At 40.1% G+C, this 15,240-nt stretch overlaps 1 protein-coding gene across 1 annotated transcript in view; it reads left to right on the top strand.

Moving 5' to 3' along the window:
* Window positions 1-15,240, top strand: part of RAPGEF5 (Rap guanine nucleotide exchange factor 5) — a 172,589-nt gene that overhangs the window by 127,014 nt on the left and 30,335 nt on the right. Inside the window, exons 9-15 of the mRNA XM_007447441.1 lie at window positions 1,174-1,252; window positions 3,734-3,878; window positions 5,479-5,576; window positions 7,326-7,356; window positions 8,292-8,370; window positions 11,046-11,195; window positions 14,734-14,831. Coding sequence (XP_007447503.1) covers window positions 1,174-1,252; window positions 3,734-3,878; window positions 5,479-5,576; window positions 7,326-7,356; window positions 8,292-8,370; window positions 11,046-11,195; window positions 14,734-14,831 — 680 coding nt within the window. The remainder of the gene's footprint in view (window positions 1-1,173; window positions 1,253-3,733; window positions 3,879-5,478; window positions 5,577-7,325; window positions 7,357-8,291; window positions 8,371-11,045; window positions 11,196-14,733; window positions 14,832-15,240) is intronic.

Raw genomic sequence — 15,240 nt, 5'->3', positions numbered from 1 at the left:
TTTTTTTTTTTTTTTTTTTTTTTTTTTTTTTTTGCGGTACGCGGGCCTCTCACCGCTGTGGCCTCTCCCGTGGCGGAGCACAGGCTCCGGAGGCGCAGGCTCAGCGGCCATGGCTCACGGGCCCAGCCGCTCCGTGGCATGTGGGATCCTCCCAGACCGGGGCACGAACCCGCGTCCCCTATTATCGGCAGGCGGACTCCCAACCACTGCGCCACCAGGGAAGCCCTCTCTTTCCATTTTTAACTGGACTTAGTTCTGCCTCTCTTCACAACAGTAAGAAAATCACTCACCACTTTCCCAACTTCTTACAGATGCTTTTTTTTAAAGATTTTATTTATTTATTTTTTAATATGTGGTCTTAATTATTTATTTGTTTTTGGCTGTGTTGGGTCTTCGTTTCTGTGCGAGGGCTTTCTCTAGTTGTGGCAAGTGGGGGCCACTCTTCATCACGGTGCGTGGGCCTCTCACTATCACGGCCTCTCTTGTTGCGGAGCACAGGCTCCAGATGCGCAGGCTCAGTAGTTGTGCCTCACGGGCCTAGTTGCTCCGCGGCATGTGGGATCTTCCCAGACCAGGGCTCGAACCCGTGGCCCCTGCATTGGCAGGCAGATTCTCAACCACTGTGCCACCAGGGAAGCCCTTACAGATGCTTTTGAGAGATACAGGTGAATGGCCTTGGAACCTGACATGTGTCCTCTGGGTTTTATTATCCATTGTTCTTGTCCTAGACTTAGGTAAATGGCTTTAGAAAGCCTTTATTTATTAGAACATATAAACGTCATTCCCTGTAGGTCTGGAGTGCCTACTTCGGAAATCTTATAAAATTTATTTTTAAAAGCACTTTTTTTATGCATTGGTTTTCCATAATGTCTATACCCAAAAATATAGATGATGTTTTAGGGAAGGAAAAAAAGGTGACAAAATTGTATGTTTAGAGAGTCTTGTAATAAAAAAAAAAAATCTCATTGCTTGAGGCGTTCTATATAAAGAGTTTTAAAAAATAACTTTACTAAATAATGTATTTTGTGGCTAAAATTCCCCTAACCTCACCCCTCCCACTGCCACCACCATTTGTCATATTTCTTCTGTGCACACTGTTCCAGGGCCTGGCTAAGCAGCTGCCCCTCTTATCACTGATTTGCTCACCTTGTATTTATTTTCCTTTCTTTGCAGAGACCCTCCTTGATGACTTCCTTCTCACGTACACAGTCTTCATGACAACTGACGACTTGTGCCAGGCGCTGTTGAGGCAATATCCTTCATTAACTTCAGGATGCTGTGTCGGCTTCCTCTCAGACAGATGTCTCGCATTAGGAATTAACTGCCTTTCTTCATTTACTCAACCCCTCGGTAGAGTGTGGCTGTGTTAAATATTCATGTCATGATAGCCAAGGTGAAAGATGAAATGAAACAGACTAGGCAGGGGGAACTGGAAATGAATGCAGAGCTGCTGTTTTCACATTCTATGTCGTGGGTAAATTGTGCTGTCGATATTAAGTTTTCTTCAAACCTACGTCTCAAGACTTTAGAATCTGGAGATGAATTTGGCCTGCTGGGTAAACACCAGAGTCAAGAGGTTGCGTGGATTGGTAATAACTGAACTTAGAAGACAGTCAGTCAGTTAGTGCCAGACCATGTGATGGGAAAACATACGTATGTGTTAGTGTGTTTCTGGGCAAATATCCCGGGGGAGACAAGGATTCCCCACTTGGCAGGTCTTATCCCCGTAATCAACTGTCATCATTTCAGAGCTTTGTCAGGGCATGCTCTCTTAGGGTGATGGATGTGATTAGAAGGTTGATGACCAGTTAAGGAGGCTTTAGGATTGCATACACTAACTAGAAGAGATGCAACAGATCAAAGGCTGGAAAGCCATGCCAAGGAAAGGCACTCAAAGTTTCCGAACGAGTGTCTTGCCTCACAATGTTTAAGGAAGAGTTTTTTCTTTATCATTAGTCAAGCCATAATAGTTAGAGGAAAAGAGGAAAACAACATTTGCATAAGTGGAAATAATGTAAGATAAATCTTTATATTATGCCTTTCAAGAGAAAAACTAGAAGAAATAGATACTTTAATAGATTCTTTTTGTGTTTGAGTTTGTTTCACAGGTAGAAATCAGAGAAATCGGATGTCCTTGATGTACTTTTTTTTTTCCTGAGTTAGTTGCTTTAATTTCATGGTGACATAACAAGGATTATAAGTATTTTTTCTCCAGATATAGCCATCCTAAAATGTTCAGGGTTAGTTATTACTTTTCTCCTCTATTTTATTTTTTTATTGAAGTATATTTGATTTACAATGTTGTATTAATTTCTGCTGTACAGCAAAGTGATTCAGTTTTATACATATATATATATATATATATATATGTATATGTATATGTATATGTATATGTATATGTATAGTAGTATTCCATTGTATATATACGTACCACATCTTTTTTATCCGTTCAGTCCTTGATGTCCTTTTGCAGGTTGGGGAGACAGTGACTGCATCATGTTTTAAAATAGTTACAAAGCCTGATACAGAATTGATTCCTATTTTGCAATTATATATCAGCATTAAAGAATATAGAATCCTGTCCAGTAACCCCAAAACCTACCTGTGTTTGGTATCATAGCATTTGCTATTTCTAGTTAACTTTTCAGTGTGTCCAAGATACTCAGAATGATAATTTGGGGGGCAAAAATGCTAGGTTATTTTGGAAAGCGCCAAGCTTCTGTCTCATTCCTAAGGCTTTAAGCATGTTGCCTTTGAGGTTGTTACTTTTATATAATTTTAACAGCATAGTTAATACATAGTCATTGTATACAAATTGGGAAATGCTTATAAGTATAATAAAAATAATTCATGTTCTCTGAAATCTCATTACCTTAAGAAGCCACTGTTAACTATCAGTATATATCTTTCCAGGTAATGAATATATAAATAAGCATAGTTAATAGAAATGGGTGATCCTAACGTATACTTTTCTTACTTGCTTTCCTACTTAGCAGTATACTGTGCATGTCTTGTGTCAGTAAATATAGTGCTGGACCATCAGTTTTATGGCTATAGAAAAGCCCTTTAAATGGATATGCAGTAATTTATTTAACTGTCCTCAATGGTTGAAGCATTTAGGTTATTCCTATTTAATAATTTTTTTATTCCAGTGAAAATGAAAATTAGCAGCCCTTTTTTACTTACATTTGCACACTTATCCATTTCTTTTTTTTTTTTTCACATAAATTCCTAGGGTGAGCGTTTGAATCATATCACAAATTATGATACAGAAATCTGTGCTCATTTGCGGCTACTTTAGAATGTGAATTTCTGATGATCAAAGTATATCTGGCCTAGTTCTGATCTAACTTTTATGGAAACAGTGTCCACCTATGTAGTGAGGCCAGATCTCTTGGAGCCCCTTAATCTCTTGTGATTAATGGGCCACCTAGGGTCTCTTGGAGGTGGCATTAACCCATGCTGCCTGTGGAGCTATGTCAGCAGCTGTCAGTTCTGTCGTCCAGTCTTTATCCTCACAGCCTGCCACCATGTTATGTAAATCGTTTTCCTGGGCTTACCCTCTTCAGTGCACACCTTTTACTCTCCCTACACATATTCTTTTCTTCCTGCATATTCAGGTACTTGTAGATTTTTTGGAAAATGTGCTTTAGCATAGTTTGTGAAAGCAAGAATAAACGGATCTCTTCACATTTTTTACTTGCAACAATGTAATTTCCTTAACCATTTGCACCTATTCTGCTAAGAAGTATCAAGGCAAAGAAGAAAATTCAGATGTTCCTTGTCGGAAACGGAAGGTCTTGCATCTTGTTTCCCAGTGGATTGCTCTGTACAAAGACTGGTTACATGAAGATGAACATTCAAAAATGTTTTTAAAGGTAATGTAAAACATCCAGTTATTGAGTAATTCTTTTATGCCAAATGACTCATTTCAAAAATCTCATTCGTGGGCTTCCCTGGTGGTGCAGTGGTTGAGAGTCAGCCTGCCGATGCAGGGGACACGGGTTCGTGCCCCGGTCCGGGAAGATCCCACATGCCGCGGCGCGGCTGGGCCCGTGAGCCATGGCCGCTGAGCCTGCGCGTCCGGAGCCTGTGCTCCGCAACGGGAGAGGCCACAACAGTGAGAGGCCCGCGTACTGCAAAAAAACAAAAACAAAAACAAAAACAAAAACAAAAATCTCATTCGTAGGTTACAGTCATCTAACTTGTTTGTAATATTGAAGTTATGATTCAGAGTTTTAATTTGTTTTGACCTCTGAAGCCTGATATTCCTTACATAGAAGAAGGCGAGTTTTATAGTCACTCATTTAAGGTTATTTATTTTATATAAGTCATGGGAATTTTGACTGCAAATGAAATAATTAAGGAACGTAAAATAAAAGATACTTTAAAACTTGATACTGTTTAATATGTTGAAATGTATTATAACTTTAAACTAACAATTCCCATATCTACAATAATGGGATAAAACATTTATCATTTAAGACCTATAGTGACAATGTATACATTATAAAACCTTTTCAGGACCTGGTATATTTTGAGACATTAGAGCAATAATAACCTATAAAATAGATACTAACCTAGATTATATTTGAAATTGGATAAGCTGGTATATGTGTCTAATCATTAGTAGGCTGCAGTATCTTTTCAATACCGTTGACTCTCTGGAGATGGTTTGTAAACAGTTGGATTCTTTTGGCCACCAAAACCATAATAGCTGTGCAAGTTAACACAGAGAAGGGGTACAGTGGAATTTGAGCAGGGAAGAGTTCTATTTCAGAATAGGCAAGTATCTAAACTGATTTTGCCTTTCATGAAGGAAATCACTTTGATTTCAAAATTCAGATATCACTTAGACATCCAGTTAAAAACTGGTTTAAATCAAGTCTCTGACTAAACTAATGTTATTTTCAAAACAACTGGGTAGGGCTTCCCTGGTGGCAGAGTTGTTGAGAGTCCGCCTGCTGATGCAGGGGACACGGGTTCGTGCCCCGGTCCGGGAAGATCCCACATGCCGCGGAGCGGCTGGGCCCGTGAGCCGTGGCCACTGAGCCTGCGCGTCCAGAGCCTGTGCTCCGCAACGGGAGAGGCCACAACAGTGAGAGGCCCGCACACCCCCAAAAAAACACAAAAAACTGGGTAGTTTAATTCAATGGATTTTTTCACTCCCAAATGGTTATGTGGATATTATTTCTAAAAATTTAGAACAGGCATGGAAATTTTGAGTAGCCAGCCAGAGATCTCTTAAGTTTCCACCATTCCCTACCTATAGCCTGTAAAAGCTTCCACAGAGCCACACCAGTTGAGCGAGGGGCTAGGAGGTGGAATCCCACTCAGGATCGCATTGGTACCTGGTTTAACCCCCAGCATTGTTCTGGATTCCACTTATTTCTCTGAGCAGGTTAACCACTCTATGAATCTTAATCCTTACAAAATAGGCGTCAAACCAATTAAGCTGAAATTTTCTTTTTCCCCCAGACCATATACAGAAACGTACTGGATGATGTATATGAATACCCAATACTTGAAAAAGAACTGAAAGAATTTCAAAAGATACTTGGAATGCACCGTCGTCAGTAAGTAATTTTCCTCATCACAGTTAGTAAAAGAAAGCAGCACAACATGTGATAGAATTGGGGGTGTCTCATATATATCATTTTGAACATTTTGAATCTGAGATTTATCTTGATTCCTTAGGTTTTCTGGTAGTAAATATTTGTTTTTATATCTCAAGATGAATGAACATTAAATCAAACTTATTGGCTATTTTTTTTTTTAACCTTGTTTGGTATGGTAGAAACAAACTGAGCCATGACACTCTGGGTACATAAGAACAATTATCTAATAAATTATTATTTAGTTTTAAAAGTGTAAATATTTAACTTGTCATTTGGGGGAGCTCATAGCTATCTCGAATGAATAGGAGAAAAGTTTCATAAATCGGTCCCAGCAAGTCATGGTGCATTTTTAAAGTTCAATTTTATGGCTTCCCTGAAGTTTCTTTATCAGTTCAGAAAACTTAAAGGAAAGCATTTATTCCATGACTTTTGTCATATCCAAGGTGTATCACTGAGGTGTCTTTCATGTTGCTAATACCTAACTTTACTCTGATTTACCACTAACTCTTCTTATTAATTTTGGTAAATGAAAACATCAAGTCACTGTTCAGTTTTCAGATGTAGCTGCAAAGTTAATCTGAAGGGAAAAATTGTTCTCTGATTTACAATGTAGTTTCTACGTTTTAAACATAAAACACATCTGTTGTCAAGTTGTGAAAAACTTCTATTAAGATTTCAGCAGTCACAAATGCACTTCTCGTAGAAAATGTTAATTCAGGCCTTTCAGATTATCGATTTGAGATTTAAAGCCTGACTTAATTTTAGTAAAGGGAGATCCTGTTTAGTAAAGGCTATATAAAGAATTTTAGGGTGCAAACAAATTATGTATAAACCTTAGTCCCAATCAGGAAAATCACACATTTAGAAATTCAGAAATGAGGTACAGGGTGTTAGAAATGAATGTTGTGAATTTTGGTTGTCTTCTTTTATCGCAGTCTACACTGTAATAAATTTCGGTAGCCTAAGACTAGTATGAAAATATGAACGAACAAATGAAGCAAAAAAAAAAAGAGAAAGAAACTTTTACATCAGAATAATCCCCTGCATGGAAGTTGATCTATGCTGTAAGGCAGGCCTTCTTACAGTTGGGAAAATTTAATTCTGGTTTAGTACACATTTAAATGCATTAAATAAATTAATGGAATTTAATACATTCCATTTAAAAACTTACATAAAACTGGGAAATAAAAGATTTAAGTAAGAAAATTGTCTAAGACATGATTCTTGCGTCTTTGGTACAAGGTGATGAAATATCTCCAGATTCTGGAATAAGATTTGAGCTGGGGACCTGCAGAAGATCCCCCAGTTCCACCACACATAGAAACATCCTAGAAAAGATCTGTCTTGGCTGACTTATTTAGCTATCTAAAGAACAATAATTTCACCTAAAATCTAGCCAAATATGAGAAAATTTAGAGTTTCTCTGGAAATAAATCCAGTTATTTCCTCAATGCTCAGTTTCTATGGGTAGAAAGCAAAATATACCTGTTGAATAAATAGCTTCTTTTCTTCCTGGTTCACTGGAAATCCAGAGCCCAATGTCAAGTGTGTTATGCACAGTAAACTAATGAACACTGTGTGTTTTATATTTTTGAAAAGCAAAAACCTCTGCCCGCTGCCTGAAAAGGAGTCTCTGTGACAATCACTACATTATTACACTATTCTGGGTTTGAGACAAAGACTGATGTCTTGTCCTTTTCCTTTCAGCACTGTAGATGAATATTCACCACAGAGGAAGGTAAGGCAGCCCCTTCTGTCTGAAACAGGGTGATCTGGTTTGGAGGCCTGGCCTTGGCCCACTTGATATTTCTTCATAATTAATGAACGCTGCCTCTAGCAGAGGAGGGCCAGGTGGGGAGCCGGGGGCTACACCTTGCCTCCCCGCTCCTACCTCACTTAGCTTTCCCTGTGCTTATGCAGATTCAGTTTCAGCCAGGTGCCCTAGACTTGATGACATTCTGAATTTTTGTGGTGCGTTTTGGAGTCTCAGAGTTTCCCCAACGTCCCCAGAATGATATAAATTTGATTTTTACTCATTGATGTAAAGATAGAAAACCGTCTATGCAAGACTCTTGCCTGCAAGAGTAAGGAAGTCTTGTAAGAAGGTTGGAACCCTTCAACCCAACAGAAAGAGGGATGGTAGCCAGAATGAATGTGTTTCCTCTTCATCTTGGGGGGAAAGGCTAAATGAGATGTCAGGTACAAGTTTTGTAGGAGCTGATATATCAGGTGACGGATAATCATAATGAATCACGTACCTGTTTCTCTTAAGCAAGTCATTGCACTACAGCAGAAGCATGAAACTATCTCGACGTGGCTTTATCCAAAAGCAGGGCTGCTGTGGGGGTGGGGGAACCATGCCTTTCTCAGGAGAAGTAGCTATGGATGTTTGTAGTAGCCAGGGTTAAAAATCACACCCATATTCTCCGGCATGTTGCAGAGAATCATTTTGGGGGCTTTTTCCCTTGGCCAAGGTCTATCATGTTGCTCAGACTCTCCACCTCCACATGCATTAAGTGAGGCAGCTCCCAGTTTATTCATCTAAGATTAGATGGGTGGATTTCATATTAAAAAAAAAATTGGCACACTCTTTTGGAACATGTTGCAAACAGCTCTGGTTTTCCAAAGGGCAGCAATACATTCGTTCATTGTTCTTGTTCTCCCTTCTTGCAGAATAAAGCCCTTTTCCACCAATTCAGTCTTAAGGAGAACTGGCTCCAGCATAGAGGAACTGTGACGGAAACAGAGGAAAGTGAGTATGGTTTGAACAAGGGTCTGGGGCAGGTGGAGTAGCAGCTAATCACCATCATTCTCCAACTTTAACACATCAGCCTGCCTTTAACCCCTTCTAGCTGCCACACCCCTAAGACAAGCGTGTTAGCATCCACAGTGATAGTTGTTCTTCTCTTGCTGTGGGCGTTACAGTTTTCTTTATCACAGAGTACTGTCCCAGGTAAGGAAAGGAGACTGCAAAGAGCCCCCTGCGTTCTTGGGGAGATGTGCAAAATGGACTGGAAAGGTAACCTTTCCCTTTGGCTGCCTTCTCCCCTGCTGTCAGCCCATCGCCTGTGACTCACTGGAAAGTCCACTAAAGCCACCGTGCAGGGCTTTGGCTGAGTCAATCCCTGAGGTTTAGAGAAGAAAATCTTGTAGAAAATAATGAAAGGAAGGATGTGCAGTCAAAACTCCTCCAAGGCAAGCCTCTGCTGGGCAGTGCCACACGTCCAGTGTGTCCTCAGTCAGTGCTGCTGGCAAAAGGGTTCGTGACCCACCCTGAAGAGGACTGCTCCATCAGTGCAGGGGAGACACCTTTGTAGCACTCTGAAGGTGCTGATGTGCTGCTTTTTTTTTTTTTTAATCTAATTAATTAAGTTATTTATTTATTTCTCACTGTGTTGGGTCTTCGTTGCTGCCCACAGGCTTTTCTCTAGTTGCGGCAAGCGGGGGCTACGCTTTGTTGTGATGTGCGGGCTTCTCATTGCGGTGGCTTTTCTCGTTGTGGAGCACGGGCTCTAGGCGCACGGGCTTCAGTAGTTGCAGCACGCAGGCTCAGTAGTTGCGGCTCGCGGGCTCTAGAGCACAGGCTCAGTAGTTGTGGCGCATGGGCTTAGTTGCCCCGCGGCATGTGGGATCTTCCCGGACCAAGGATGGAGCCCATGTCCCCTGCATTGGCAGGCGGATTCTTAACCACTGGTCCACTGGAGAAGCCCCTGGCGTGCTTTTCTACATTACTGTTTTATAACGGAACTGGAAATGGTTTCCTCCTGTTTAGATAAATGTTGAGTCAAGGGCAGAGCTGGGGAACACAGCAATTCAAATGTTCATGCTATTGTGACTTGGAGACTTTCTCTTTTAATTCGCCTTTCCCGACAGCGCTGAAATTTTAAGTGTGGACGTTGAATATTTATTCAACTTATTGAATGTTTAAACAACAAAATGTCACAGGATACCTCTTCTGTTCCATTGTTTGTGTATAACCAAACATGATGGCACTCGTTGGGTCATAAGTGTCACCTGTACCAAGTGGAGGAACAAATGGAATGACCTGACCTCCTCATCTCTCAGTTGCTAACCTTCCTTCCCCATTTGTCTTACAATTAATTGTATAATTTTCCAAGCTGAGTTTCAAAGAGTCTCAGTATTTCAAGACCTCCCCGCTCCTCTTTTTGTTCATCATCTTACTGAGCAGGCTGTAAACTTTCCTCACGTTTAGTAGTTTGTAGACTGCAGCTTTGCCTTGCTCCAAAATTCCGTCTTTTTGTGGAAGGAAAAAAACCTTTTGTCTCTCACAAGTCTGTTGACAACACATAAAACAGCTATTTGTTAGATGCTGTGGTTTTAGTGACACACCCAACCAAACCCAAAACAAAATACTGTCAGTGCCTCTTGGTGGCATGTTTACTTTGTGGTTTGTACTAGTAAACCCATAGTTTGTCTTTTGCTTCATTTGCATTTCTGTGCAAACGTTCCTGGGTTTATTTTTGTGGTGCCATTTAAATTGCATATGAAATTTCTCTAGGACCTGCACTCCCCATTTTTTTTTTTTTTTTTTTTTTTTTGCAATCTAGAAGAGAAGAATAAGTATATTATTGTCCTTCTGTCTTTAGTAAAGAAGCTGGTGTTTTACACATTCAGAATGGCTGATACAAGAGACAAATGTGTCAGTTATTTCCATTGCTACAGTTTCTGCTATTAAATCATAAAGAAACATTTTTTCCAGGGCCCATTCACCCTGATAGTGATAATGTCCTAGTAATAATGATTAGTACCACAGACAAGAAAAAGGAAATTAAAAAGGCTGGAAATTTGACCTCCATTTGAAAACTAAACTCACTACCACCTTGATGTTGGTGGAGGGACAGCACGCAGAGGTTCATTCTTATATGAGCAGGAAGGCTGAAGCCAAAAACCATAGCAAGTGACAGATTTTTTAGATAAGCTTATGAGAATTCAAATAACAAAATGTGGTGGTCTTTACTGAGCCACTGTGCCTGTCCAGAGGTGAAGTGTAAAACAAAAATGTTTGAATTAGACGCTTTAATAGACCGCTTTGGGAGATCACAGTAACCCTCAAAGAAGGGACTCCGAAGTCTAGTCCCTGTTGCACAGATCCCACTGTGTTGTGGCCAGGCTGCCTCTACCCTGAGCAGACGCTTTTGCATGATCTGGGTCTCTCACTACAGTATGGGATGCTTAAGCACTACTCCACCTTGCTCAGCAGCTTTATCACGTCTCCATCTCACGTGTGTGCAAGCTCGCATTGCTGTGCCCTCAGGCACCCGTGTGCACACATATATATGTAAATCTAGCTGTGTCTGCTCTGTACTACAGGGAATAGTGTGGCGGGTGCCTTGATTTGGGTGAAAAGTCTGTACCTCATGGCCACAGTTGTTCTCTGTCTACTCACAGTTCTTTCACCTCATGCAGTTTTCTGTCACGTGTATATCACGGAGCACTCCTATGTCAGCGTGAAGGCAAAAGTTTCCAGTACAGCCCAAGAGATCCTGAGAGTTGTGGCGGAAAAGATCCAGCATGCGGAAGAGGATCTGGCTCTGGTAGCCGTCACATTCTCTGGGGGTAAATTATTTTCTGTCTTTGAATATTAATCTTTCACTGGATTGCCTCCAGAAGGAGAGAGTTGACATTTTTATGGAGTAGACGTGCAGCGCGTCCCTTCTGGGTCTGCAGCTGGATGAGCACTCTAACAAGAAGCCGCCGCCTACCAGAGGTGTTTCCATGACAACAGTTGGATACTGAATTTCCTCCCCAGGAACTGAGCAGAGAGGCGCGCCAGTGTTTTGAAATATATTATAAAGCTTTACATATTTTGTACTCTAGATAAGCCTTCTGTTTTCATATTTAAATTAACTTGGGAAATTGCTAAAGGATGAAATTACTTTCCGAAGAAAAAAGAAAGGCAGCGTTGAACTAGTCATTTTGCTGGCTGACAGTTTAATACTTAAAGACTCCCTGTTGAAGGAAATAAAAACTGTACAATAAGCCGAAAGCTCACAGGCAGTGTTCCTTCAGGCAGACGTGGGGAGTGAGCCCTGGTTATAGTTTTTGCCTCTGTTGGGCCTTATTTATCCTCAGAGAATGGTTTATTGTCTGTTTGGAATAAGATCACGGAGATTACAAGCTGATACTATTGATCTGTGTGACCTGAACAGACCCCTGCATTTTCACTGGAGCCTGTCAGATCTCAGTGTCACTGGCCTCCATTTTTGGCTTACGATCTTTATTTAATATCTCATCAACCCTGAGAAAAATACAAAGAAAGTGACTTAGTCCCAGTAGTTGAAAAATGGGAGTACTGTGTAAACTAATCAGCCAGGGATGGGGCGGGCCGGCGAGGGGGGAGCAGATACAGGGCATTCCTGTTTACCCTTTGTTATCATTCTAGAGTCAGGAGAAGATCAGAATGTATTGTACTTGATGCGGAAGCATTATGTGATGGAACATTGCCTCTTTCGCTTTGTTACTCAGAGGCAGGTAAAATGGGCCTGCAAGCTAGTTGATTACATATTCAAACAAATACAGCCCGGCTCCCCTGTCCTAGTTAAGTGAGGCACTCATTCCTCTCCCATCAAAACATTCTCTAAAGAAAAAGAGCAAAAATTTCAGAAACTTGTGGACTACGTGAATTTTAATCAGGGAGTAGTTGAATGTTTAATAAACTATTTTAGGTATTCCAGATAAATATGATATTTGTATATTAATTTTAAGTGACCAAAGATATTAAATGATTCTAAACAGTATTAAGCTTCATCAAAATCAGCATTTGCCTCTCAAGGCAATACCATAACCGAAAGTAATCACTGGGTCCCCGTGCAGACAGAAGGTGCTGGAGAAAGAAGGACCCTGAGAGAACCGAGTGGCACAGCTGAGACCCACACCCCCTTGGAGGCTGACTCAGAGTCGGCCCAGGGCCACACGTGAATCTGGGAATTAAGGAGTGGGTCTTTTACTACCCAATATCTATTTGATGGCTGTGAAGTACGATTTTTACACTCTAGTAGATTCATCTGTCGTTCTAATGTCTATAGACTCAGAGCTAATCATCACTAACAATATCAGTTTATCTCTTGAATTATCTCACAGGTTTGGAAATATGCCGTCATTTTCCATCAATTAGTAGTTTTGTCTGTTAAGAACCTTTCTGCCTGCAGCTTCATATCCCCCAAGCAATAATGTTCTTATGAAGAAAAAAAGCCCACAGAGCTTAATGTATTCCTTGCTCTAGTTACGTAATTTTTAATAAATGTTTTAAATGCTACATCAAAATGAAATGACAGTGAGATCTACAGTTATTTTCTTTTTGTTAAAAAAAGTTTAGAGATATTGGCCATGTTGTAGGTTTTGTGGACTTTTCTAAAAGGACTGGTATTATTACCCTCACAGCTTTCAGTAGGTTTCTAGCTGTTTTGTACCCAAGTTAGGTATATATGTATGTAGTAACAGAAACCTACCCAGTTACTCAGAGCTTAAAATCTTATCACTTTTCATCGTTCATGGTGTAGTGACAAATCTGAAAGTAAGAAAAACACTTCTTAGCAAATGGAAAAATTGCTGTCTGAAAGCCATGGCATTTGCAGAATGCAAATTCCATAGCAAATGCAGAATGGCTCTTATAAAGTCAGATTTAAGGTATATATGGGCACACAGAGGGTTGCAAGAAATTGTAGCTAAAGAGGGAGGAGATAGAAGAACGTCAGAGCCCGGCCATGTGGGACCATTTACTGCCGACGTCAACAGCCTGACCTGACAAATACTACTGATCTTTGTAATGCTGGGCCATAAAGAATGTATTCGAGTATCATTTGTGTACTCTGTATCAAACAGAAATGTTCAAAACAAAATCTGGCGCTTGAACTGATTATCTAGAAAAAGAGATGTGGCATATTGTATTTCCAACCATGCTGGGTAACTGGAGGGCTACCTTAGGAGAGGCTGATTATGTCACAGTGGAATAAAGTTGAGTATCACTTTGGTCGATTCCCGTCTGCATCTTGTAGGTGGGGGGAGGACATTTTTCTATGAGAAGCCTATTGTGTTATATAAGAGTTCAACTATGGTAGAAAAATGGCCAAAAGACAGGAACAATAGGGGAATAAAATAGAAGTAGAATAGATGAAAAAAAAAAAAATAGATGAAAATATTCACCTTTACTAGTAGTCAAGAAATACAAAGTAAACCGAGAATCTACTTTTGATTTTAGCAAAACAGTCAACTTATTCAAAGGAATGGTGAGCGTTGGTGGGTGTAAGAATTGGAAAGCAGTTTGGCAGCTTGTATCAAAAACTTTAAAAATGTTCCTTCGCTTTGACCTAGGAATTCCACTACTGGGAATCTATCTTAAGAAAATCATCTATAAGCAGCCAAAGATTTATGCACAAAGATGTTGACTTTGGCAATATGTATACAGCTGCTGTAATAATAGATCCCATTTCTCAAATCCCTGTTATGTGCTGGTCCCTCTGCTAGTATTTAGCATGGTTCTCGCTATCTAATTTTTATGACCAAAAAAAACTGGAAACCATTAAATGTTCAACAACAGAGGAAAGATTAAATGATGGCATAATAGACAGTTATCTAACCAATTACACATGACATGACATTATAAATAATTTTGACAAGTGGGTAAGTACTTAAAATAGGAATATAAAACCACATAAGGAATAATTACAAATACATATATCTATAGTGATTATTAATGCAAACATATAAATAATAATTGTGACCATATGTACATGTGTGCACACACATATTTGCATAAAGATCAAGATGGAAACATACTCAACTGTTACCAGTATTACTATCATATGGTTACTTTAGAGTGATGGGATTATGAATGAATTTTACTTTCTTCCCTAAGCTGTTGTGTGTAAAGAATGACTAAATATTATAAGAATGAATCACAAGAGGGTACCTCTTTATGGATAATGAGCATTGATTATCTGGTATCATTGTATAGCGTATGCAGACCTGAATTCAATCTACTTCACATCCCATTTACTTGTAAATATTTTTCTTTGGCAAATTTCACTCTTTAGATGTACTGTGAATGCCTACTGGGTGTCCTTGGGTTTCTAATTACTCTTTTTTGTAAATACAGAAAAGCATGAACTTCAGCCAAATGACTTGGCCATCTCCAAATCCCTTGAAGCATCTGGTCGGATATATGTCTACCGGAAAGACCTGGCTGACACTTTGGTGAGTACCTTTAGCCTTGTACTTGAAACACACAGACACAAACGTCAGACTGAGAACATGTAGTTGTATGTTTTAAAATGAATGTTAGAAAAATACATCAAGCTGTTTCCTCCTGTAGTCAACAGTACACTTTTCAAACAACACTGCTTTTGCAAATCAAAGTCAGGCCCATTTTTAGGGACTCTCAACCCCTCCTAAGTCAAGTGCTATTTCTCTCTGAGTCCCTCTGAAACAAGGGATTTGAGAGATGTGACTCTTTCTCTGATGGAATCTTTTTTTTTTTTTTTTTTTTGTTACGCGGGCCTCTCACTGTTGTGGCCTCTCCCGTTGCGGAGCACAGGCTCCGGACGCGCAGGCTCAGCGGCCATGGCTCACGGGCCCAGCCGCTCCGCGGCATGTGGGATCTTCC

The sequence above is a fragment of the Lipotes vexillifer genome, unplaced genomic scaffold (genome assembly GCF_000442215.2).
Source record: "Lipotes vexillifer unplaced genomic scaffold, Lipotes_vexillifer_v1.1 scaffold474, whole genome shotgun sequence".
Lineage (NCBI taxonomy): Eukaryota > Metazoa > Chordata > Mammalia > Artiodactyla > Lipotidae > Lipotes > Lipotes vexillifer.
This window is presented reverse-complemented; position numbering and strand designations above follow the sequence as displayed.